Below are 25,702 nucleotides of genomic sequence, written 5' to 3' on the forward strand. Positions count from 1 at the left end.
CCTTCATTTACAAAACAGTTGGAATGAAAACTCCTGTTTAGAAATGAAATGTTTCCGAAAATTCTTCCCATTGGACTATTTGCATCCATGTGCACCAGCCAATCTCATACATGAGTACTAACTGATGACTTATGGGATACCAACAAATTACACACATACAACGACTAGATAAGAGTGTGGAATGTCACAAGGAAGCACACGGATTATAGTATTACATATCGGCCTAACATGAACACTCACAAGTTGTCTAGGAAGATCTTGTGTTTGGGTTACTATACATAAACGTATTGTCATCATTCATCACCCACAAAACGAACTTATCTTTCACTTTACATATAATCCATTATACATCACATGAATTTATAAATATCTTATCAAGTCTTCAACCCTGGTGTGACCAACATGAAGCAAATGAGCTGACACTTGGTACAAAAAATTGATGAGAATACCAGGTTGATTGTGCTCACATACCAAGAGCAGCTTCAATCTGAAAGGGCATAAACACCAAAAAGTTATACAAAGATAAAAATAAGAGTCCAAAGATATTTTATGTAACAATGCAACCAATTCAAAAGGAAATAAGAGACCAGAAATGCTTATACTGTGCCTTGAATGGTTGAAGCCTAATTTTGCTGGCTTGGAAGCAACTTCCATAACCAAGAAAAGATGCTCATGGCTTCAGTTGGATCTATATTTTCAAGAGGTTGATTGGGAACCAGTTTGATCATCTCCAGCATCATGGAAGGCCACAGGATCAGCCAAATCATTCTCATCACTCTCCTGAGCATCACTGGACAAATTGGAAGCAGGAGATCCATTTTCTGAATCTTCTGAGGCAATTACAATGGAGTTGTACTGTAAAGTCAGCCTCAACATATTACGAGCATTACTTATAAGCTCAAACTTGTGTTCTGGGGTATGCTTCTGATTGAACCGCCCTGGAAGCTTGGATTGGGTATTATAGCAATCACCACAAAGGTCAAAACCAGCTCTCTCCTTGCAATCTTTGCATCTGTATCTGTCTCCAATTATGGGGAAAATCTAGAGACACAAACCTGAGATATTATGATATTGCATACAATTTTAACCCCAAAAAAAAATATATTGTATAAATTTTTGGTGCCACTTAGAAGTTGAGTCATCCAATGTAGAAAAATTTGAGTCTATCAGTACCTATGAACATTATGTTTCACAATTCCCAACAGGGTCCTAACCCCAACTTTCTGACAAACTAGTATTGATTAACATGTAAACACCACCTGGGGAAGGGAAAATCATCTTATTATATGGTCTCAAGATACCTCTCTCTCACAGCATAAAGTGTAAATAATCAATGAATGCAGTGAAAAATCATGCAGATCACTTTGTTTATCAAGAAAATGAATCATGCAGATCACTTGAAGGATGCCAAACACACTACAACAGGCAGCTGATAAAAATATTGTAATTAAAAGAGAGACATCTATGTTGTTTGCTCAAAATAAGGGTCTTTTTTTCTAATAAATGAAAGGACCACATCAATATGAAACACCAACATCATTGAAAATACATGTTTGCTCTGCCACACTCTAGGAGTTGCAACATATACATGCATATTTTGCACATAACATAAATACAACTATTTAAGTTTTAGCATGTGCATGTCAAGTTGACAGTTCCATTAACAAATCTACTCAAGAAATATTAAAAAAGAGTAAGCATCATAACACTGTTTGGGGCATCAATGCATCAAAAACTATCAAATAATCAAGCTGAAACAATATGGTTTCTCCTACAAAGAGGGGGCTTAACCCATTTCTTCACATTATGGACACAAGCAAATGAAGATGGACAACATTGTGAAAGTGCCCAAATGCATAAACAATAATTCCAACATATAATTAATTGAAAAGATAATTTCCATGCCGAGTGGCAACTAACCCAAGATGAATGGATGGAGTAAACAGGTTTTTGCAAGTCTGACACCAAATATGGCATATACTACCAAAATCTAGGCATCAGTGCACGTGCAGGAAATGGAAGTAGAAAATTTACCCCACAAGAATCACAACCATATCCTGCATGAACACTTGAGTGAGGGCCAGACCAATGTAGTAAGTTCTCTCCTTGTTTAGCAGGCTCTCCTTGTTTAGCAGTCCCTGTTGAACCTGGAAGCATATACTAGCATTGTAACAGACAGGTCTAACTTTGAAGTATTCAGGATATGCATCAATAAGTATGCTAGTGTAGGTTAATTTTAAACAGTGTACAAGACACAAAACACCCTCTTGTATCACTACTCAATGTTTAATCTCATTTGTTCTTATCCATACATCATTGGTACCTTGATTTCAACTCTAATTACAATGGGACTTATTCTCTCTCTCTCTCTCTCTCTCTCTCTCTCTCTCTCTATATATATATATATATATATATGTATATATATACACGTATATATATGTGTATGTAATTTGTTATGTGTATATATATGTGTGTGTGTGTATATACACACACACACATAGCAAATTTTTAGTCTAAAGATCCAACAAGTTTGGAGGGCTGATTATACTCTAGTATCTACCACATGAACAAGATTGATGATTTCAACTTACAAAAAAGGGTGAAAAATGTAACAAGAACAGCAAAACAGATTATATGAATTCAGGAAACATGATGTCACCTATATGGCTACACTAAACTAAAAACAGATGGCACATTCTACAACCCAATATATTTTTAAGAACCAATTCATACTTATACTTGAACACTAAAATGAGAAATCAAGTATTCAGGCATACAAATAGTTGGATGCTTGTGCTCAACATCAACTAGTTTGAGCAGAATACCATCTCTTCTCAGCATATATTCTTTAGGAAATTGTTCTTCCAAGAAATGATCAAGCTCCAAACAAACTTTCGGAAGTCCTCTTGGATGTGAAGTTTGACAAACTTGACATTTAGGCATCTCAACAGCTGGGATGATGACACAACTTTCACAATATACTGCACAATAAAATAAATTAAAATGAGCATAATTACAAATAAACTAAAAAATATTTTCCATAACAGATAACTTGAAACCTGATCACATATAAGAGGAATAACTTAAGTGAACAGTCTACCATGGCCACAGTTAAGAACCACAGGACGAAATAGTAGTTGCTTGCATTCCAAACAAAGAACATCAGCAACTGAAACCTGCTTGCAATACTTTTCTTCAACAACAATGTTCCTGATTACTTCAGAATTCCCATCAGAGATTTCTACAAGAGTGCCTATGCCATCATCTTGAACCTGTAAATTGGACATCAACACCTCCGTATTTGCATAAGCTTCCCCTTTCCTAGTCGACGATGGGTCTGATGATGAATTTGACTCAAAAACCATGGTAGAGAAAGATGCTGGATCACCCCAATGATTACATGCTTGAGAATTAAGTTGTGGTGAGAATGTGTCTTGTTCCATTTCCTCTTCTGCAAAAAGAGAAGGCAACAACTTAAATTTTCATGAAATATGAGAAGTGCCAAATTAAAAATAATGATTTGATGACTGTTTGCTGCAAAAAAACAAAAGAGCACTACAACAGCAGTTACAGTGATGACAAGCTAACAGAATGAGAAACAGATTAAAAACATCAATAAATCTTTTCTCCTTCTTTTCTTTTTCTTTTTCTTTTTCTTTTTTTTTTTTTAATTTTCGAAGGCATTGAGAAATAATGTGGTCATGCTCAAAACTTCTAAATTTTCTCATTGAGCTAGTGTAAAACAATTTAAATTATGAAGCATTATTTGAATATGTCCCACATTGCTTAAGAAAGTGTTGTGTGTAGTATAAATTTTTTTTGATAAGTAACGTAACAAATTTTAATAAAACAGACAACCCAAGTACACTGGAAATGTACTTTAGTGGTACAAATTAAGAGCCTAGATTACAATGATCAATTAAAACAGCAAGAGAAAAACAAGAACAAGATGGCAAAACTAGACTCCATTCAAAGAGAGAAGGAAGGACAAAGACTTTATCTCAAGAAGAGACCACTCATAACCCTCAAAGCATCTAGCATTATGTTCCTGCCATATACACCATAGCAAACAGTGCAGCACAAACCTACAAAGAGTGACATTTCGATGTCTACTGAACCTGAGCAGCCAAGAAGCTACCAACTTGACAACCCCATACTGCATAACCCAATGAATACCAAACAAACAAAAAACCATAGACCACAGCTCACATGCAATAGGACAATGAAGAAGAAGATGATCCACCAATTCCCCACAACTTTTGCAAATATAGCACCAATCAAGCAATACAATATGCCTCTTTCAAAGATTATCTATAGTTAAAATCTTACCTAAAGAGGCAAACCATGAAAAGAAAGCTGCTCTAGGAGGAACCTTCAATTGCCACACCATTTTCCATAGAAATGAAATGAGAGAAGCAAGGGATAAAGAGCGATAAAAACCTTGAACCTCAAAGCTTTTAATCATAGCTAGCTTCCAACAAACTTTGTTAGAACGAACACCCTACACATCTGTGGAATAGATCATATCCATAAACAAGGTCAACGCTTCTAATTCCCAATCATACACTAGACGACAGAACTAAATGTCCCTAATGTATCCTCCCATCAAAGAAACATACAATGACCTCGGACACAAAAGACTCACTTGCCTGACTAATACAATAAAATTCAGGAAAAGCCACCTTAAGATAACAATCCCTACACCATACATCCTCCCAAAACTTCACACTCGTACCATACACCTTTGCCACCGATTTTGTGCACAATCACCCCCATTCACTCCCATATTTCGCCTCTATGACCCTCCTTTAAAGGGCATCTCTCTCTGTTCCATATCTCCACAACCATTTACCTAGCAAGGCACTATTAAATCTACTCAAACACCTAATACCTAACTTGCCATTTAGCATTGGCTTACAAGCCTTAAACCTTTTTTCCATAGGTACTTTGGATCATCACCAATACCACTCCAAAGAAAATCTCTCTATAATTTCTCCATAGGATTCACTACCTTCACTGGAACAGGAAGGAGACAGGAATTATAGGCAAGCTAGAAAGAATACTCTAATGAGGGACAAACAGATCCTTGACCCTGTTCTTATTGCTGATGAATGTCTTGACAGTAGATTGAAGTTTGAGGTGTCGGGGTTGATTTGTAAGTTGGATGTTGAGAAAGCTTTTAACCATGTAAACTGGAGTTTTCTACTGCAGATGTTAGAAAGAAGTGCATTCTCTGCCAAATGGAGACATTGGATCTTCTTTTGTCTATCTACAGTCTGTTTCTCCATCTTGATTAATGGCTCTCCTTGTGGATTCTTTGGTAGCACCAGAGGTTTGAGGCAAGGTGATCCGTTGTCTCCATTGTTGTTTGTTTTGGTGATGGAAGTTCTTGGAAGAATGTTGGATAAAGCAGTTCATGAATGACGCATGTCGGGATTTAGTGTGGGTAACTTGGAGGGAAGATCCATGGCAGTATCTCATCTCCTTTTTGCGGATGACACGCTAATTTTTTGTGAGGCTGATTTAGAAAAGATTTTGATTCTTCGTATGATTCTTATCTGGTTTGAGGCAATGTCGGGTCTAAAGATTAACCTGGGCAAGTCAAAATTGGTTTCGGTTGGGGTAGTCCATAATATTGACCTTTTCCTAGTTGTTCTTGGCTGCAAGCAAGGTTCTCTCCCAATGAAATATCTAGGTCTTCCTTTGGGTGCTAAATTCAAGGATAAGACCATATGAAATCCAATTCTAGAGAAAATGGAGAGAAGATTGGCGGGTTGGGAATGCTTATATTTATCCAAGGGAGGTAGAGTCATCCTAATCAAAAGCACCCTATCTAATTTACCCACTTATTTTCTATCTTTATTTCCTATGCCTGCTAGTGTGGCTAACCGAATTGAGAGGCTCTAGCAGAATCTTATGGGGCAGTTTTGGAGATGATACTAAAATTCATTTGGTTTAATGGGCTACTGATTGTGCTCCTATTTCTTCGAGTGGCTTAGGGATAAGGAAGATAAGACTTTTCAATGAAGCTTTACTTGGGAAGCGGCTTTGGAGATTTGGGATTGAGGAAGATGCCCTTTGGAGACAAGTGATAGAGATGAAATATGGATGTGTTTGGCAAGACCGGTGGTGTGGAGAGACATCTCTTGCTGTTAGATATCCGAACTTGTTCAGATTTTGCAGGAATAAGGATGCCAATGTGGCTGAGCTTATGATGTCCACCAATGGTGTCCTCTTTTGGGATGTGAGATTCTTTAGGAGTGTGCATGCTCAAGATCTAGAGGCTATGTCAAACTTCATGGAAACCATATATGGTTCTCCTATAAGGGGGCTAGGTGAGGATAAAATGTGTTCGATACCTGGCAAAGATAAGGGTTTCTTAGTTAGTGATTATTATAGAATTTTAGTTGGCACCACCTTCTATGGTTTTCCTTGGAAAAGTATTTGGAAGCAAAAGATTCCCTCTAGAGTAGCTTTCTTTGTATGGACTGCTGCCTTAGGGAAATGCTTGACGATTGATAATTTACGAAAAAGGAAGGTGTGGATTTTGGATTGGTGCTACATGTGTAAGAGAAATGGTGAATCGGTTAACCATCTATTCCTTCATTGTCCTTTTGCTATGGATCTATGGTCTATGGTTTTGGGTCTATTTGGAGTAACTTGGGTTATGCCGCACACTGTTTTGGGACTGTTACGATGTTGGCAAGGCAGCTTTGGTCGTCATCGAAATGGTTATATTTGGTCCATCATTCCTCATTGCTTATTATGGTGTCTTTGGAGGGAGAGACAGTAGATGTTTTGAAGATATTGAGAGATCTATTCCGGACCTCAAGCTACTCTTTTTTAGAACTTTAAGGGATTGGTTGTTTGCTTTGCAAAAACAATCATTCCCTTCTTTTATTGATTTCCTAGACTCTTGCAATTTTTGTATTTGATTTCTTATCCCTTGTTCACTCCCTGTGCACTAGGGTGTTCCTTTTTTTATCAATATAACTTATTACTTATCAAAAAAAAGAAAGAAAGAGTACTCTAATAACAGTTACCTTACCCCCCTTAAATAAATACAATCTCTTCCAACAAACTAATGTCTACTCCATCTTTTTCAAAATAGGATTCAAAATTGTCTTTATCTTTAAAGGTAGCACCCAATAGTAGACCCAAATATTTCAGAGGAAGTGAAGATTGCCTACAAACCAACATCTCCACTAATTCTTGCATATTTTGCACATCACCAATTGGAACCAATTCTGACTTCCCTAAATTAATATTCAACCCTAACACCACCTCAAATCTGGCAAGGATCCCATGCAAAAAAACTACTTGATTGGAGTTAGTATCATAAAAAATAAGCGTGTCATCTGCAAATAAGAGATGAGACACCATCATCAATGTACCAGCTAAACCTATTGAGAAGCCCAAAAACTGACCCGTTGTAACAGCTGCATCCAACATACGACTCAAGGCCTGCACAACAATATCAAAAAGTAACAAGGAAAGAGAATCTCCCTTGAGAAACTTCCCTAGAGCTCCCAAAAAAATCAGATGGGGCACCATTAATCATAATAGAAAATTTGATAATGGAACTACAACACATTATCCACCTTCTCCATTTTTCTGAGAATCCACACTGCTGGAGCATATATATTGAGAAAACTCCAATTCACATGCTCATAAGCTTTCTCTACATCCAACTTGCATAACACCCCGACACTCCCGACTTCAACCTACTGTTTATACATTTAGATGAAATTAAAACAAAATCCAAAATCTACCTACCTTTAATGAAGGCATTTTGAAAATCTAAAATAAGGCCATACGCCACCCCATGTAAATGATTAGCCAACACCTTGGAAATAATCTTATACATCCCTCCCACCAAATTAATAGGTCGAAAATCCTTCACTTCTACAACATTAGTTTTCTTAGGAATGAGAACAATGAAAGAAGCACTAATACTCTTTTTGAGCACAGCTTGTGCATGGAAATTATGCCAAACATCCATAATATCATTTTTCAGAATACTCCAACATGACTGAAAAAGAACCATAGAGAAACCATTTGGATTTGGCGACTTATCACCATTGAAACCATTCACCACCCCAAACACCTCATCCTCCTCAAAAGGTCGTATCTATCCACATAGGATCCTTCCAAACTCCACATCACCCAAAACAGGTCAATGAACCTCATTTTTAGAAAACAGCTCTCTATAAAATTGAGTAATACACTTTGCTAGTCCCTTGATCCATAGACATCTCCCCCATTCACCATAAGTGTATCAATGGTATTAAATCTTCTATGAGAGTTTGCCATATGATAAAAGAAATTGTATTCCTATATCCTTCTTTAATACAAAGAACTCTTGATTTTTGCTTCCAACAAATTCCCTCCAAAAAGTGTCATTTTTTCTAAATCACCTTGAATTTTTTCCCTTCCAAATTTTCCTCCACCATAAGATCACGACTGTCCTCAACACTCCAACTCATGAAGATCAATCCCAGCTTTTCCCCCTTTCTTCTATATTCCCAAACTCCTCCACATTCCATCTCTTTATATCAAAATCTTCAAAACCTTCAATTTATTTGCTAAAATAAAACTAGAAGCTCCTTGGAATTGATAAGACTCCTACCAAGAGCGTACCCGTTCCACAAAGCCCTCCTCCTTTAACCACATATTCTCAAATGTATAAGGCCTCCCTCTAGAAGAATTGGAAAATAATCCGATAGCAACTTAGACATCCTCCTTAGACAGATAGATGGAAACTTATCCTCCCAGTTAGCTGTGAAAAGGAATCTGCCCAGCCTAGACCTTGACATCACCTCACGAGAATTAGGCCAAGTGAAATTCACCCCTTCCAAAGGGGGATCAATCAAGCCTTGCTTTGAAATGTAATAAGAGAACTGATACATAGCCTGAGTAAAATAGTCAGAGCCAGAACGTTCAGAGGGAAACCACACCACACCAAGGAACATTCCACCAGCTGCACAACCCAGGTAGCTTCTCCCATAAAAGCCTTCTGTCTCTAACGCAATTAGGCCTGTAAACTCCAGTAAATGCACATTCAAATTGATCAGCCACATTTTAGAATTTACACGAAACTGAAAAATTCTCTATTGCTTCCTCCAACTGTCCCACATCACTGACACTGCTCCCTAAGCACCCACAGAGCCTAAGCACATGCAGTCCACATGCTGACCTCCCCACAAACTATGAATAACTCCCCTTGTAATTAACTCCAATTTAGTTCCCTGAACACAAACAATGTCTACTTTCCAAAGTAGTGTTATTTTAAGGGCCTAGTTATAAGGGTAAAACAATTTTTTTCCCAATGAACTCTAGTTTTATGTGAGGTCATGGGTTCAAGACACATTGGAAGCATGTGTAACTTACTAATCAAAAAGGGTTAAAACAATTTCTAAGTTGGGTTTTATTTAATAAGTTATGGTCAATTTTGTATGGAGGACCAAAATGTGATTTCTAAAACCACAACAAATTAAAGGAATTTCGGTAGTTTTCCATCTCTTCTGTTTGTTTGCTGCTGCTTTGTTTCTATTTGCAATGGGTGGTTCCACGTTTTTCTTCATTGAATCCAAAACATTTGAGTTCTCCATTGAGGAAGGGGGTTTTATTTTCTTGTTACAGATCTTTGAGAGAGTTCACACATTGCTGCACTCTGTTTTTATGGGGAAAGAGAGTGCAAACATATTTTTGTTCCACCTGGAGGATTTGATTTATAAGCAATCACCTGGCATTATGCAAGAACGATTATAGAGAGAATGATATGGTTTTCATCATTCAATTGGGGTCCAACGCCCGTGGCACATTTATAATGGTTTCTGAACTTCTTCATGGTTGAAGGAAGGGCAACATAAAGATACCTGACGGAAGGTTGGGTAGTGGCTAGCAAGGCTTTGGCCTCAACTTGAGGAAAACTTTAAAACCAGCTTCTCTTACCAATCAAGGAACGTTACATAGAATACAGAGTGCACTGAAGGCTGCGGTGGTGGTGGCTAATGGACATCAAAATCATGGTGGTGCAAGAAATAATGGAAAGGGGAAAGTATATTGGGAAGCATGGAGCAAAGTTTGGGGTGGATATTTTGTCAAATATTAATGTAATTGCCAGAAGAGATTTACTAACTCTAGACATCTTTTTATTTGTGGGGCGTGGAAAGGAGGGGCAGTGGGTTGTTGTTTCTTCTAATATTAAAGATGTGGGCTCCAATCAAAATAACAATGAAATGAGGCCCAACATGAAATTTTTCAAGGTCCAAAATGGGAATGACAGAAACTAGGCTCCTAAACCTAAGCCCAAAGCCCAACCCATCTCACAAAAGCCAAGTACTTCTAAGTCAAACCTCACCTATTTGCACTAGATCACCAATAGGCTGCCAGTGTTTTGTTGGGCACTAATCCTCCACTGTTGACCAATGGCATCACTCTCCCCTCTCAGTCGAGCATTTCTGCAGTGAACAGTGCTACAGTCTCGGTTCACATGAGTTCACGGCCCGATTTTCCTACGGCTCTGGTGCTAGTTACTGATGAAGAAGGTCATGTTGAGCCTTGCCCCTCAATTAAGAATTTCGTTAAGGATCTTGAGCACACCTAGGGCAATTCAGAAAAATGGATTTTGGAGCTTCGTGATGGGAGGCAAATAACTATCCCTCTCTCACTATACCACTCACCTAGGAGCATGTTGGATTTTGATGATCTTGAGGGACCTGAGGGACAAGGTAACACCACTTTCAAGGAAGAAAGGCATATTGTTAGTTGGGCAAATGAATGTGATGGTGCTCTGGATAATATTTCTGTAGTATTAGGGTTGGACTGTGAGCTGTGGGACTCTGATGGGGTTTTTGTAAACTGGGAAAAGATGAAAGAATCTTTGGTTGTGCAACGTTTGGCCATGGCTAACCCAGATGTTCCACTTGTAGATGTGGTGGGTGCTTCCGCACAATTATCACCATGGGTTGAAAAATGAAATTAAAGCTTTTAGGAAGTCTTTGGGTACCTCCTTAATAGGCTTTGAAGCAGAAATAAAGGATTTTTTTAGCTTTGGAGGCTAGGAAGAAAACTAAAGTGCAGGGAGAATGCTCTCAAAAGAAAGAGGCTAAGACAAGTTCTAAAGGGCGTCGAGAATTGAATAGTTTGCTAAATTCTTGGAATCTTGAGGAAAAATCTGCTTTGTCAGGAAGTGCAAGTGAGGAACAGGATTCAATGGTGCATCAATGAATCTGAAAATTATCTCTTGGAATGTTAGGGAGCTGAAAGATGGTGACAAGAGACTTTGGATTCAGAATATGATCAGAAGTTGGGTGCTAACATTATTTGTCTTCAGGAAACAAAAATGGAATTGATAACAAGGCGGAAGATACGAAGTTTGTGGGGTTGTCAACATTTGGATTGGCTATATTTAGGCTCTGCTTGAATTTTCAGATTTTATTTTTGAACAGTCTTATAGATTTACCATTGGAAGGGGCTACTTTCACTTGGTCTAATTCTAAAGAGGTGGCTTTGTGGTCTAGGCTTGATATGTTTCATCTATCTTCTAATTTAGAAGAGCACTTTCCTAACATTCGTCAAAAAAGACTGCATAGGTTATTATTAGACCACTTTCCAGTTCTTTTAGGAGGAAAATTTCACAGGGGCAGCTGCCCTTTTCACTTTGAGAATATGTGGTTGAAGGCCAAGGGTTTTGTGGAGACATTGAGAACCTGGTGGGAGTCCTATCATTTTCAAGGTTCCCCTAGCTTTTGGATTGCTAGCAAATTGAAAGCTCTAAAGATAGATTTGAAGAAATGGAATGAAGAAGAATTTGGCAATGTAGAGAATAAGATGCACAAGTTATGGAAGGATCTTGAAGAGCTATATTTGATGGAAGATAGTCGTCCTCTAACCGATGATGAGAATTTGGAAAAAGAACGGCTTTGCATTGAGCTTGAAAACGTAACTCTTATGTTTGAGATCTATTGGAGACAGAAATCTAGGGCCCTTTGGATCCAAGACATGGATAGAAACACTAAGTTCTTCCATAGAAGTGCGGGGCTCTACAACTTTTTTCCTTTTTTCTTTTATTCTTTTTCGTTGAGTATGCTGGGTGGTGACCTGAAGTCTCTCCCTCCCCCACCCCTCCCCCTCCCTTACCTTCACCACCAACACCCCCCCCCCCCCAACTCCCTCTCTCTTCCCCCTCCTACCATCGACTGTCCCAAATATTCCTTCCCTCCCTCCCTATCCTTTTCTATTTCCACCTCAACTCCCACCTTTTGGTCTACCTTCATACACCTTTTGCCATCCCTCTATCCCTTCTAGTTTTTGCCCACTGCCATACCCCTTACAGCCATCCACATTGCCTTTTAAACCTTCTGTGCCTACACCTCCACTGTTACCCGTTATCTCCCTACCTAAAACTGATACCAAACCAGCTTCAAACCTTATTACCCCTCCATCTTCTTCGATTCAGGGGGGGAGAAAGTTTCCTTTCCGTATTGATGCAAAGTTTTTCTCTTTTTCTTTCAATGGTGGGCGACATGATTCGTATGCTATACATGAGAGCAGCCAGCATGTCAAGCACACTATTTGGGTAGGACGTAAAGGATTGGAGTGGATCCTTTCTTGTTTTGCTGATATTTGTGATTGGGTTCCGGTAAAGTTTCCATTTGCAAACGTTTCCGGGAAAATAATAAGTTGTTGGAATTTTGTGGGAGGTCGAATAAGGCTGGTGTTTTTGTGGTCATAGTTGAATACTATGGTGGGGCTCGCCAAGGGTGTGTTATGATACCAACAAGCTCCAACCGTGCAGGTTGGTCTTTGTTTCAGAGAGAGTTGAAGAATTTTTTCACTGGTGCTAAACCGGTTTCTTTGGCTGAAGTTTCATCCAAAAATGGTGGTGGTGGTGGTGGTCAGTCCGTTGGTGGTGACCAGAGTGGGAAACTTTTTTCTGCTTATGGTCATCAGCAAAAGTTCAGGAACTTTGAAAAATTTGGAGCAATTTTGAGGCAAAACGGGAATCCTAGCTTACCTTCAGTAAATGGTTCAGTTTTAAATGGCAAAGTTTCAGTCATTAATGGCAAACCCACGCAAGCTGTTACTTTTAAGCTGACTCCTGCTTTATTGGCTTTGAGAGTGAGTAAACCTGAGGGCGAGAAACGATCTGTAACTTATATGGGTTCAAAGGTTCTCAGTTGGCCCAAGGCTTCAAGTGGCGGGCCAGAACCTATAAACCAATCTAGTGAGCTTGTCAAAGCCCATCCCGTGGAGACAGATTCTTCACTTAAGGGTACATTGGTCCAACCCATACCTTTAATAGAGAGATGCGATGGTCAGCGCTCGTGGGTACAAGGGGAGAGCTTGTGTGCAATGGAGGCTCCTAGGTCGCCAGTGACTGCAGTGTCGCCGATGTTAGCAACAACGCCGATGATAGCGGCGGCACTGTCGAGTGCGACGGAGGTCTTTGGGTCGCCGGCAAGTGCAACGGAAGGGTCCAGGTCCAAGGTTTCTGGTGTGGAGGTGTCAAATTGGAGGTTGAGGGTAGAGAACCAGACTTCGTTAGTTGGTGTTTTGAAGGATGGGTCGTCGGCGAAGCTGATGGGACCTAGGTATGTTGTTCCTTCTGATCTTCGGCATCAGGGAGCTGCCCAAAACTCTTTTTCTCATCTATTGGGTCTAGGTAGTGAGGAGGGTCTCTATTTTGGAGAGAGAGATGAATCCATGATGGTTTCAGGTGTGAAGGGAGAAAAATGGAGCCATTTGGATGGGGTTGAGATGTTACAGGAAGGGCCTGAGCATCCTCTGCTGCAATGGAAGCACAGTGAAGTTAATCCTAGTGGTTTATTTCATGGAGAGGACAAGAATGGTTCTTTGGAGTGCTCACCTTTATCTAAATGCGATCCCAATGATCATAAGGAGTTGGAGGTGATCCAGGAAGGTGGTGAGAGAGAGGTTCGAGGGTCAGCGGTGAAAAACTCGAAATGGGTTTTTAGCTTGATGAAAAATTTCTGTAGAATTGTGGGGTTTCCTATTGTTAAGCACGAAGATCAATGCCTGGCTCTGTTCCGTCTTCTTGAACAAGATTGTGTTGATGTTGTTAGTGTTGGGTCTTCTATAGATATTGTGAACTCTAAGTAGAAAGGGCTTAGGGAACTCAAAGGTTTGTTTTCTTCTATTAATTATGATGGGGTAACATCTAAGGGGAGGAACAGAGACCTCTCAGTAGGTAAAGGGGCGATTACCAATTTTAAATGAGTTTACGGCTATTATCTTGGAATGTTAGGGGATTAAATAATCCTTAGAAACGAGAGCTATGTAAAAACCTTCTCAAGGAGTGGAAGTGTGATATAGTTTGCTTTCAAGAAACTAAGCTGTCTTCTTTAAATTCTTCTATTGTTCGGAGCCTTTGGGGTAGTCCGTTCCTGGATTAGGTTGTTCTAGATGCAGTCAATACAGCAGGGGGGTGTTTCTGGTTTGGGACAAGAGAGTTTTTGAAAAAGTTGATTGTGCTGTTGGTTTGTATTCTGTTAATGTGTTACTGAAAGGGGTTACAGATGATTTTGTATGGGCTTGTTCAGGAGTGTATAGGCCTAATGAGGATAATATGCGAGGTGCTCTGTGGGAGGAACTTTCAAGGATGCACTCTAGGTGGAATACGGCTTGGTGTGTTTTTGGGGATTTCAATACCATTCGATACCCGAGTGAGAGACTTGGTTGTGAGGCTTTTAATCCAGCTATGTTTGCTTTTTCAGACTTCATTGAGGCTAATTACCTTGTGGACTTACCCCTTGAAGGGGCTTCGTTTACTTGGTTTAGAGATTCGGGGTCTGCTTGTATGTCAAGAATTGATAGAACCTTGGCATCGGTGGATTGGGTAGATCACTTTGGAAACGTGTCTCAAAGGGTACTCCCTCGGGTAGTTTCTGATCATTGCCCTCTTTTGGTAGTGGCAGGTAATGTTAAAAGAGGTCGGACTGCCTTTAAGTTCGAGAATATATGGTTGAAAGAAGAGGGTTTTGTAGAAAGGATTCGGCATTGGTGGAATGGGTATTGCTTTTCGAGTTCTCCTAGTTTTTCTCTGGCTCGTAAATTAAAAGCTCTTAAAGAGGACTTGAAAAAGTGGAATAAAGAGGAATTTGGGGATCTGGCCTTTAGGAAGAAATGTCTTTTATCTGAATTGCTGGGTTTGGATGCCAGGGAGAACTTGTCTGGTCTTTCTCCAGAGGATCAATCTCGTCGTATTCACATTAAAGGAGAGATTGCTCATCTTGTCTCTTTGGAGGAGATTTCTTGGAGACAAAAGTCCCGGATTTTATTTGTGAAGGAAGGGGCCAATAATACTCGCTTCTTTCATCAGGTTGCAAACTCCCATAGAAGAATTAATCATATTCGGGGTATAGAGGTAGATGGAGTCCTCTATGAGGATGAAGAAGAGGTGCGGTCTAGGGTGGTCAATTTTTATCAGAGGTTGTACTCTAAGTCAGTTTCTTGGCGCCCTTCTATGGACGGTTTAGAGTTTGCTAGAATTGAGGAGGATGAGCGGCTTGAATTAGAGAGGGATTTTTCTAAGGAGGAAGTGGTAAAGGTTCTTCATGAGAGAGGGTGATAAAGCCCCAGATCCTGACGGTTTCATTATGGCTTTTTTTCAAAAATGCTGGAGTGTAGTGGAAGTAGATGGCATTCTTTGATCATTTCCATAGGAGCTCAGAGTTTGAACGGTCTCTGAATGCTTCTTTCTTATCTTTGATCCCAAAAAAAAATAATGCTATAAATATCAAAGATTTTAGGCCTATCAGCCTAGTGGGCAATGTATATAAGCTGTTGTCTAAGGTTTTAGCTAACAGATTGAGGCAGGTACTGGATAAACTTATTTCGGAGTCACAGAATTCTTTTGTTGGTGACAGACAGATTTTGGATTCGGTGCTTATTGCTAACAAATGTTTAGACAGTAGACTAAAATGTCGTACTCCAGGGTGGTGCATAAGCTAGACATTGAGAAAGCATATGATCATGTGAATTGAGACGCTTTGTTTTATCTGTTGGAGAGGATGGGCTTTGGGCATAGATGGAGGAGATGGATAAAGACATGTGTCTCTACCGTTCGCTTCTCAGTTCTGGTTAATGGATCTCCTGCTGCTTTCTTTGGTAGCTCTAAAGGTCTCAGACAAGGCGATCATTTGTCTCCCCTTCTCTTTCTATTGATCATGGAGGTTTTAAGTCGTATCCTAAAGAAAACTGAGGAAGGGGGTTTCATTCAGGGTTTTCATATGGATCATGTTAATTCTATTGGTATCCGAGTTTCTCACCTCCTATTTGTTGATGATACCATTCTTTTCTATGATGCCTCTAGAGAGCAGATTTTTTCTATTAGGCTAGTTTTGACTTGTTTCCAAGCTTTTACTGGTCTAAAGGTGAATGTGGGGAAAAGTGAAATTGTCCTTATTGGGGAGGTGCGTAACATTCAGTATTTGGCTAATATCCTTCAGTGCAAGGTGGGCAGTTTGCCTATGATTTACTTGGGTATGCCATTGGGTACTTTGTACAAAACAGCCTCTATTTGGAATCCGATCCTTGAGAAAATGGAAAAGAAGCTTTCAGGCTGGAAGCAACTTTATTTGTCAAAGGGTGATAGACTCACCTTGTTGAAGAGTACCCTTTCAAGCCTTCCAACATACTACCTTTCCCTTTTTACCATCCCTAAAGCTATGGCAACTAGATTGGAATGCATCCAAAGGAACTTTTTGTGGGGTTCATCAGTTGAATGTTTCAAATATTCTTTGGTGGCTTGGGAAAAGGTTTGCTTACCGCGTGAGTTGGGTGGTTTAGGAATTCGGAAGTTGGTGCCTTTTAATCAGGCCCCATTAGGGAAATGGCTTTGGAGATATGGCCATGTAACCTCACATCTGTGGCGAAGGGTCATTGCCATGAAATATGAGGAAAGAAAAGGGGGTTGGTGCACTAGAGCTTGTAGTAGGGCTCATGGTTGTGGGTTATGGCAGAGTATTAGTGAAGGGTGGGAAACTTTCGCTAAGCATTTCTCTTTTGTGGTGGGGAATGGTTCTCGCATTCTTTTTTGGTATGATAAGTGGACTGGTGATGTTCCTCTCAAAATTCTTTATCCTCAGTTATTTTTGTATTTAGCTAATAAGAAGGCTTGTATTTCTGAGGTGTTAAGCCCTCCTGTGGGTAATAATGACAGAGTGTGGAGTTTAAGTTTTCATAGGGACTTCAATGATTGGGAGTTGGCGGCTTCCTACTCCTTTCTTCATTTCATCCAAACCCGAATTCCTAGGGAAGGAGGGTGTGACAGACTTTGTTAGGATCTTAATGGTAGTGGGAAGTTTAATACTTGATCCTTTTATCATAAAATTCGAAATGCAGCTCCTTCCACTTTCCCTTGGAAGGGAATTTGGAAAGTTCAGGTTCCTAAAAGGGTGGCTTTTTTTATGTGGACAGCAGCCCATGGTCAGATTCTAACTTTGGATAACCTTATGCTTCGTGGTCGCCCTTTGGCGAATCGTTGTTGTTTGTGTTGTTGTAATGCGGAATCTATGGATCACCTGTTACTTTTTTGTCCGATAGCTCATTTTTTGTGGATGTATATGCTTCAATTGTTTGGGATGGAATGGGTCATGCCAGGTTCAGTTGTGGACTTATTATTTTGCTAGTATCATTGGCTTGGGAAGCATAGCTCAGATATTTGGGATTTGGTTCCAAGATGTTTAATGTGGACTATTTGGACTGAACGGAATCAACAGTCTTTTGAGGATGAGGAGAAAACTATGGTTCAGTTATTAGAATATTGCCAGCGGACCATTTTCGATTGGTCTCGTTGTTGGGGCTATTCGGATTGTTCTACCCTTTTGGATTTTCTTTCATCTATTAGTATAGATTAGAGGCTGCTTCTGTCTTTTTGTTTTGTTTTTTTGTTTATTTTTTCCGTTGTTCACTATCGTGAAGTTTTTGTGCTTTTCTTGCTATTCTTTTTTTAATAATATTCTCATCTTACTTATCATTAAAAAAAAAAAAAAAAAGTTCTTTCATAGAATAGCAAACTCCCACAGAAGGTTTAATACCATAAACAATCTAATGGTGGATGGTGAGTTGTCATCGGATCCAAATTCCATATCAGCATGCATCTCCAATTTCTACAAACAATTATACTCCGGGAATGAGGATCAAAGACCTATGCTAGATAAAGTGAAATTCTCTACGATTTTTGCGGAGGAGGCTGTTTGGTTAGATAGACCCTTTGAGAAAGAGGAGGTATATAGTGTCATCCAAGGTTGTAATAGCAATAAATCTTCAAGACAAGATGGTTTCTCAATGGCTTTTTTTAAGGCTTGTTGGGGCTTTTTTTAAGGCTTGTTGGGGCTTTTTAAAGTTTGAAATTATGGAGATTCTTGCAAACTTTCATTCACAAGCTGCCTTTGAGAAAAGCCTTGATGCAACTTTCCTTGCTCTCATTCCAAAGAAAGTAGATGCTGTTAATGTGAGACTTTAGACCTATTAGTCTAGTGGGCAATATTTATAAATTCATTTCCAAGGAGTTGGCTAACAGGCTAAGAATTGTGATTACTGGGATTATCTCTGAGCGTCAGAATGCCTTTATTCTGGATAGGCAAATCCTAGATTCTATTTTAATAGCTAATGAGTGTTTGGATAGCAGACTCAAGGCAAGGATACCAGGTGTTTTATGTAAGTTAGATGTGGAGAAAGCTTTTGATCATGTCAATTGGGATTTTCTTATGTATATGTTGCAATGCTATGGATTCTCTAAGAAATGGAGAGTGGATTTTGTTTTGTATCTCCATGATGAGATTTTCAGTTTTCAATTTTGATAAATGGCACCCTTAAGGATTTCTTTGGGAGCTCTAGGGGGCTGCGCCAAGGTGATCCTCTCTCCTTGCTCTTATTTGCTATTGTTATGGAGGTTTTAAGCCACTTGTTGGATGGTGCAGTTCTGGCTGGACGCATCTATGGTTTCACTATTGGTACTAGGACTAATACTCCCCATATGGTGTCCCTGTCTTCTCTTTGCAAATGACACTTTAATTTTTTGTGATGCATCTATTAGTTAGATTGATAATTTTCTGGAGATTTTATCCTCATTTGAAGCGATGTTAGGGCTGCACATTAACCTGGCTAAGTCAGAATTAGTTCCAATTAGGGAGGTCTAATGGGGGAGCTTGTGGCATTGCTAGGTTGTAGACAGTCACCTCTGCCAATGACATACTTGGGACTTCCTTTGGGTGCTAAATTCAAGGATAGGGCGATTTGGAACCTATTCAAGAAAAAATGGAGCGAAATTAGCGAGTTGGAAGCGATTATATTTATCAAAGGGAGGTAAGATTACTTTAATTAAAAGCACTCTCTCAAGTTTGCCAACTTATTTCCCATCACTCTTCCCTATTCCTGTGGATATTGCTAATCGTATTGAGAGGCTTTAGAGGAATTTTTTATGGAGTGGGATAGATGAGTCCCCTAAATTCCGTCTAGTTAGGTGGGCCCAAGTTTGTACACCCTTGCAGTCCAGCGGTTTGGGCATTAGAAATTTGAGAATTTCCAATCAAGCTTTGTTGGGGAAATGGTTATGGAGATATGGAACAAAGACAACCCGCCTCTAGAGGCGGGTCATTGAGACTAAATATGGGAATGATCGGGGTGGTTGGTGTACAAAAGGAGTCTATAATCTTTATGGTGTTAGTCTTTGGAGAACCATAAGACAAGGCCAACCAGCCCTTTTGAAATCCATTCAGTTCAAGGTTGCTGTCGTTAATAGAATTAAATTTTGGCATCATGTGTGGTGTCGGGGTTGTACTCTCCGGGAGGCATTTCCGGAGCTTTATAAGTTATAATAAGGGGTCTTCTACTGAGGATGTTATGCACTTTCCTAACCAAAGGCTGCAATCCTCAATTTTCTAGTGATGCTCAAGATTGGGAAATGGAACAATTTTACACTTTTCTGGATCTTATCAACTCTATGCCTCTTAATGGTGAAGGACAGGACAAACTTTGTAAGAAACCGGCAGGGAATAAGAGTTCTAAAGTGAGTGAGTACTATCTCTCTATTTCCTCCACTCCTGACACTCTTTTCCCTTGAAAACCTATGTGGCGTTCAAAGATCCCTCCTTGCTTTCTTCTCATGGACTGCCGCATTAGGTAAAATTTTGACTCTTGAAAACTTAAGGTATAAGGATGTCATAGTTGTAGATTGGTGCTGAATGTGTAAAAAGAGTGAGGAATCAGTGAATCATCTTCTTCTTCATTGTCCTATTGCTTATGAGCTATGGTCTATGGTGTGGACTCTATTTGGACTTCTATGGGTTATGCCACAGTGTTACTAATTTATTTTCTAGTTGGCAAGGTTCCTTCAGTGGACATCAGAGCATTAATTTATGAAGGGTTGTACCACATTGTGTCTTATGGTGTATTTAGCGAGAACAAAACACAAGATGTTTCAAAGGGAAGGAATGGTCTATTTTGGAACTTAAATCTCTCCTTTTTCACACCTTGCTAGAGTGGAGTTCGTCCTTTAATCTTTTTTCTTGTTCTAATTTTTTAGAATTGCTTGATCATTGTAATTTAAGCGTTTGATGTTCTGTTATCCATGTACACCCCCAGTGTACATGGAGTTTTGATTAATACAATTCCATTATTTATCAACAGCAAAAAAATGCTATGGATCAATTCAAGAAGAATTTAATGATATGGTGGTAAATAAAAATTCATGATTCTTAATCCTTCTGAAGGTGATTGAAAGGTTCGTACAAGTTTCAAGTTCAAGAGTGTTTTTTATATTAATGCATTTGTCATATATGTCATTAACAATGAATAGTGTCATCTGACTGTGGATGCATGCATAATGTAAGCACCTCAAATAAAAATTATGAAGCTCACCAAGAATCTCATTTTCCCTTCTCTTATAGGCAACGGGATACATCTTCAAGAGCAGAAGGTGAAGCATCTGGCAGATGGTAGGAAAGTGAATATATGGATGCCTACAAGTAGGACAGCGAGACTCGCCTATTCCACTCATGGAACGGTGAACACACCAAAAACAAGATATGTGACCACAAGCTGCAAGAAAATGATATAATTTACTGAAGAGTAAAAGCATTTCAAAATTCATACCATTCAAGCCATTAGTAAACCCTTACACAGCACTATTGGCTTGTACAAAAGATCCCTGAAACATAAGAGTGAACTCAATTTGTAAGGTTTCCATTCAAAATAAAACCAATAATAAGCAAATACAAGAATAGAACTGGACTACAAAATCTATAGAGTAATACCTACTAATATAAAACTAGCCAAGTTAATATTATTCATAAATTAGTCAATGTAGACATTTTGGTTCTTTTAAGTCCAAAAATAGCATTATTAAGCCATTAATGAAAAAAAAAAAAAAGTTTGCATACAGCATGTAAAGACATCATATGTAAAATGCCAAGTACACAGGAGTACAAGAAAGTCTCTACAAAATCACAATACTAAATTTAAATAAAAACAATCAAGAGAAAAAAAAAAGGGGGGGGGGGGGGGGGTTAACATGCCTAAAGGTCAACATCAAGTGATAAAATAATCTCAAAAAAGGAAGACTCTAATATGAGAGAATTTTTTTCACCACCAAATGTTTGAATATTCCATTCCCTCCAAGTAGACCATGTAAGAAAATGCGGAATATCATTCCAAATGTCACCACTCCTTTGACAACCAAATCATAATTTCCAAGAAGCCAGCAATTCAACAACCCTCTTTGGCATCACCCAATGAATACCAAATGGAGAAAAAACTAATGACCACATATCTGCTGCCATCAAACAGTGAATCAGAAGATTGATCAGCCAATTCACTAGAATTTTCACACATTCAACCCCAGTACACAACAATTATTCTGCTCTTAATATGATTTTCCACTGTCAATATTTTACCCAAGGCAGTATGCACAAAAAATACATCTTGCAATGGAACCATCACACACCATATGCTCTTAGAAGGGAATCACTAATCCTCTTACAGCTGCATGAAAAGAGCGAATCTCAAAATTTCCATTACATGCCAATTTCCAACATAATCTACTCTTTTTATCACCCGAAAGGAAATTAGAGTACAATGAAAATATATAAAAGGCAATCACACCACTTCCCAATCCTAATGGATTCCAATAATGAACACCACCCTCTTCTGATCTCCCCATATAAGAAGCCACTAAAGAATCTCTCTTTTTTATAAGTTTGTTTTTGGCCCCAAGGAAAGAAGGAAGGAGAGATTCAAACTAGTGACCTCTGCTTTGTGAGGTACGGTCCCCAACCGATCATGCTCTCCTAATATATTCAGATGCACAACTAATTACATTTCACATCATAACACCACAACCACTTCCCAAATAAACCTGTATTAAAGTGCTTAATTTCCTAGCACCCAATCCACCAATACTAATAGGAAACCACACAACAGCACAATCTATCAAATGAAATTAAAAATCCTTCCCTATTCCTTCTCACAAAGATTCCTGCTGTAACTTCTCTATCCTATTAGTAACATGTATGGGGACATACGAAAAAGAGAAGGGAAATATGGTGCTCTTTAAAAGCATGATCATCTCACCTCCCCCCCCCCCCCCCCCCCCGGGGGGCAGCCAGCTCCCCCTTTTATAAGTAAGTGAAGTATTGGACTGAAGGGGAGGGGAAAAGGAGATTCAACTAGTAAAATCAGTTTCATAAGTCATTCCCCTGCAGTGGTGGAGCTAGGGGGGACCATGCCCCCCCCCCCCCCCCCCAGCTTTTTGAAATCTCTATTATTTGTCAGTATAATTGATAATAAACTTAGAAATTAAAGAAAACTTTCCTTGAGTTAATTCAATCTCGGATCCCTAGGGGTGGTGGGAGTGACACTTCTCACTGGGGTCTCAAAGGGAAAGGCAAGTTTGAAACCCGGTCCTATTACAATATCATTAGGAGTGCAGCTGCCTCCAATTTTCCGTGGAAAGGTGTTTGGAAAGCTAAGATCCCTAGGAGGGTGGCCTTTTTTGTGTGGACAACGGTCCATGGGCAGATCCTTACATTGGATAATCTTATGCTTAGGGGGCGCATTTTGGTGAATAGGTGTTGTATGTGCCATCGGAATGAGAAAACTGTGGATCATCTTCTCCTCCACTATCCGGTAGCTCACTCTCTGTGGGTTTATATGCTTCAGATCTTTGGGACACAATGGGTCATGCCAGGCTCTATGGAAAGCTTGGTGTATTGTTGGAGTTTTGGGTTGGGAAAATTTAATTCAGACATTTGGAATATGGTTCCTGGCTGTTTGATGTGGATTGTTTGGACAGAAAGAAATCGGCGCTCTTTTGAGGATACCGAGAAATCCTTGGTTCAATTACAAGCTCTATGCCAGAAGACCTTATTGATTGGTCTAGGTGTTGGGGCTTTTCGAATTGCTCCACTATATTCGAGTTTATTTCTTCTCTTAGTATTGCTCTTTAAGTTTGTTCTTGTTCTTTGTTGCTGTTTGTGTGTTTGTTGCTTTTCCTTGTGTTCACCATCATGAACACCTTGTATGGGCTTGCTTTTGTTTGTAGTTTGTTTTAATAATATTCTTATTACCTATCAAAAAAAAAGAAATTAAAGAAAATTTTCTTCATTCCCCCCCCCCCCCCTAAAATTATAGGATCTGCTCCTTCAAGCTCATAATTTTGAACTAACACAGTAAGAGTAAAACCCCTTTAAAAAATAACAATAAAATGGAATGGGTACAAAAAAGGCCCAAAAAAAAGATCCCCCCTTCTGGCCCAATCCTTTGCCCATGATCATCCAAAGTCCAAATACTAACAAAACCCCAGATCTCATCTAACAAATCCCAAATCACCAATTTATTTATAATAAATAGAAGAAGAAGAAAAAAAAAGTCTACCCCTTGCAGTCTGTGATCATCTGCTCAACTTAACTGCTAAACCAGTCCAACCGGTGGTACATCTCTCTCACTCTATCTTTGTTTTCTCTCTTGCTTCAGAGTCCTGTCTGCTAAAACTGCTGTAAAGCAGTTCACAAATCACAAATGACATTTACCTGTTTGGCTGACTAAAAGTAAAAACTTTGGCTGAATGTATTGTAATAAATTGTGATGGTGAACTAGCTGTACTTTTTTTTTTTTTTCTGATGGAACCAGTTAACTAGCCGTACAGCATTTCACACATTATATAAAAGTCTATAATAGTTTTGTTTTTGTTTAATATAATAATAAATAATAGTTTGTCGAATTTATGAAATGTAATAATTTTTATGTACTATGTAATAATAGTATGTTGAAAAATATTCTGGCTCCGCCACTGGTCCCCTGCTGATTGAACTAACCCTTAGGGTTAGGGTGATCCGAAAGGCAATCACAAAGAAGTCATAGGCAAGGACCCAACTTTACAACCCAACAACAGAAGGAAAATCCATAATCCCTGGGACCTCCCTTATGGGCCACTCTTCCTCAAAATCACTTTCATCACAGCAAAGTTTCGAAACAAATATGATACTCTTGAGATGATCTGGATCCTAATTGATCGTATCAAGAGATCTTTTCCTCAATCCTAACTCAGTCTCTATCTATTAAGCTGCTTTCTTGGAAAAACTAATGCTTTGAGAGCATATCCATTCTTGACCAACCTCCAATACAACAACTTGTATTTTTTTAAATTAAAAATAAAAAAATCAAAGCAATTCTATAAAGTTGATACTGAGAAATAAATATCGATGCGATCAAACTTAAAAAGAAAAAAAGAAATGATTGGTTAAGGACGAGAGTGACCTGCAGACGCAGCAGATAAAAGAGTGGGAGATATCATCTGAATCTGATCCGCCGTCGTCTTCATTGAAGGTTGATTTATCCATCACAATTTTCTAAGCTCAGACAATTCAAAAAGAAAGAGATAAGCCGAAGGGGTTGATAGGAGATATGTCGAGGAATACTTTTGGGGTTGAGGTTTCCGCGTGTGCACGGCAAACTATTCTTTTGCTCGGAGGGGTGCAATGCTCTTGAGTCCTAGAAAATGATGGATGGGCAGAAAAAGTATAAAATAAAAAAATTAAATAAATAATTTATTTATAGGAGTGAAAAAAAAAAAAAAATTGAGCCTATATAAATTTACTTATATTTTTTTATTAAAAAATAATGTTCAATTAAAAAAAAAAAGAGTGACAAACAAAAAAAAAAGCAATCATTCAGTTATGTTCTCTTTAAATAAAATAAAAAAGTAACACATTTATTTAGCAAGAAAATTGTGTACGTGCAAATGAAAAAAAAAAAAAAAAAAAATGTAAACAAAGCAATTGGAATAAACTCGAGTTCCACATGTATTTTTTCTTCCACATCAAATTACCACCACTTGTAACTCGAGTATTGAAGATGTTAGTTTGCTAAATAGTTTTATAAATTTGGCAACTTACTAAAATGTTCCAAAAATAATGTTAAATGCCAAAAAGAACCTAAACCCCCTCCTCATGTCCCCACTCTACACCGTTAGAGCATAAGCATTAGGGTGTAACCCACCCCCCTCCCCCACATTGCTATTTTACCATCCAATGCACCCAAAATCATGTTTATCTAAGTATGTATTGCTATATTTTTTACAATGAACAATGAGTTATCAAATATACAACGTACTATAGTAATGAATGTAAAACAAAATATATTATTTTAATAAAAATCTTTTTCTCTGTTCAATCAT

At 38.8% G+C, this 25,702-nt stretch overlaps 1 protein-coding gene across 4 annotated transcripts; it reads right to left on the reverse strand.

The window, feature by feature from the left end:
* Positions 1-182: 182 nt before the first annotated feature.
* Positions 183-25,041, reverse strand: LOC126699227 (E3 ubiquitin-protein ligase PRT1). 4 transcript variants are annotated; one of them, XM_050396936.1, is made up of 8 exons: positions 24,784-25,041; positions 21,150-21,178; positions 20,890-21,069; positions 3,101-3,451; positions 2,826-2,981; positions 2,035-2,147; positions 608-1,041; positions 183-487 (listed from the first exon to the last, which is right to left on the reverse strand). In XM_050396936.1, the coding sequence occupies exons 1-7, from the start codon at positions 24,864-24,866 to the stop codon at positions 697-699; spliced, it is 1,257 nt and encodes a 418-aa protein (XP_050252893.1). In that variant the 5' UTR covers positions 24,867-25,041; the 3' UTR covers positions 183-487; positions 608-696. The 4 variants fall into 4 exon arrangements, with proteins under 4 accessions (XP_050252893.1, XP_050252890.1, XP_050252892.1 ...); XM_050396933.1 differs by having other exon boundaries at positions 2,778-2,981; XM_050396935.1 differs by having other exon boundaries at positions 603-1,041; positions 2,778-2,981.
* Between the last annotated feature and the right edge of the window lie 661 nt (positions 25,042-25,702).

The sequence above is a fragment of the Quercus robur genome, chromosome 9 (genome assembly GCF_932294415.1).
Source record: "Quercus robur chromosome 9, dhQueRobu3.1, whole genome shotgun sequence".
Classification (NCBI taxonomy): domain Eukaryota; kingdom Viridiplantae; phylum Streptophyta; class Magnoliopsida; order Fagales; family Fagaceae; genus Quercus; species Quercus robur.

Coding starts and splice junctions, on each gene's coding strand:
- LOC126699227 (XM_050396933.1), bottom strand. CDS start 24,866: ATGGATAAATCAACCTTCAATGAAGACGACGGCGGATCAGATTCAGAT. Junction 2,148..2,777: donor GCACAAGCATCCAACTATTT/GTATGCCTGAAT, acceptor ATATGCTTCCAG/GTTCAACAGGGACTGCTAAA. Junction 1,042..2,034: donor ATGGTTGTGATTCTTGTGGG/GTAAATTTTCTA, acceptor TTGTGTCTCTAG/ATTTTCCCCATAATTGGAGA.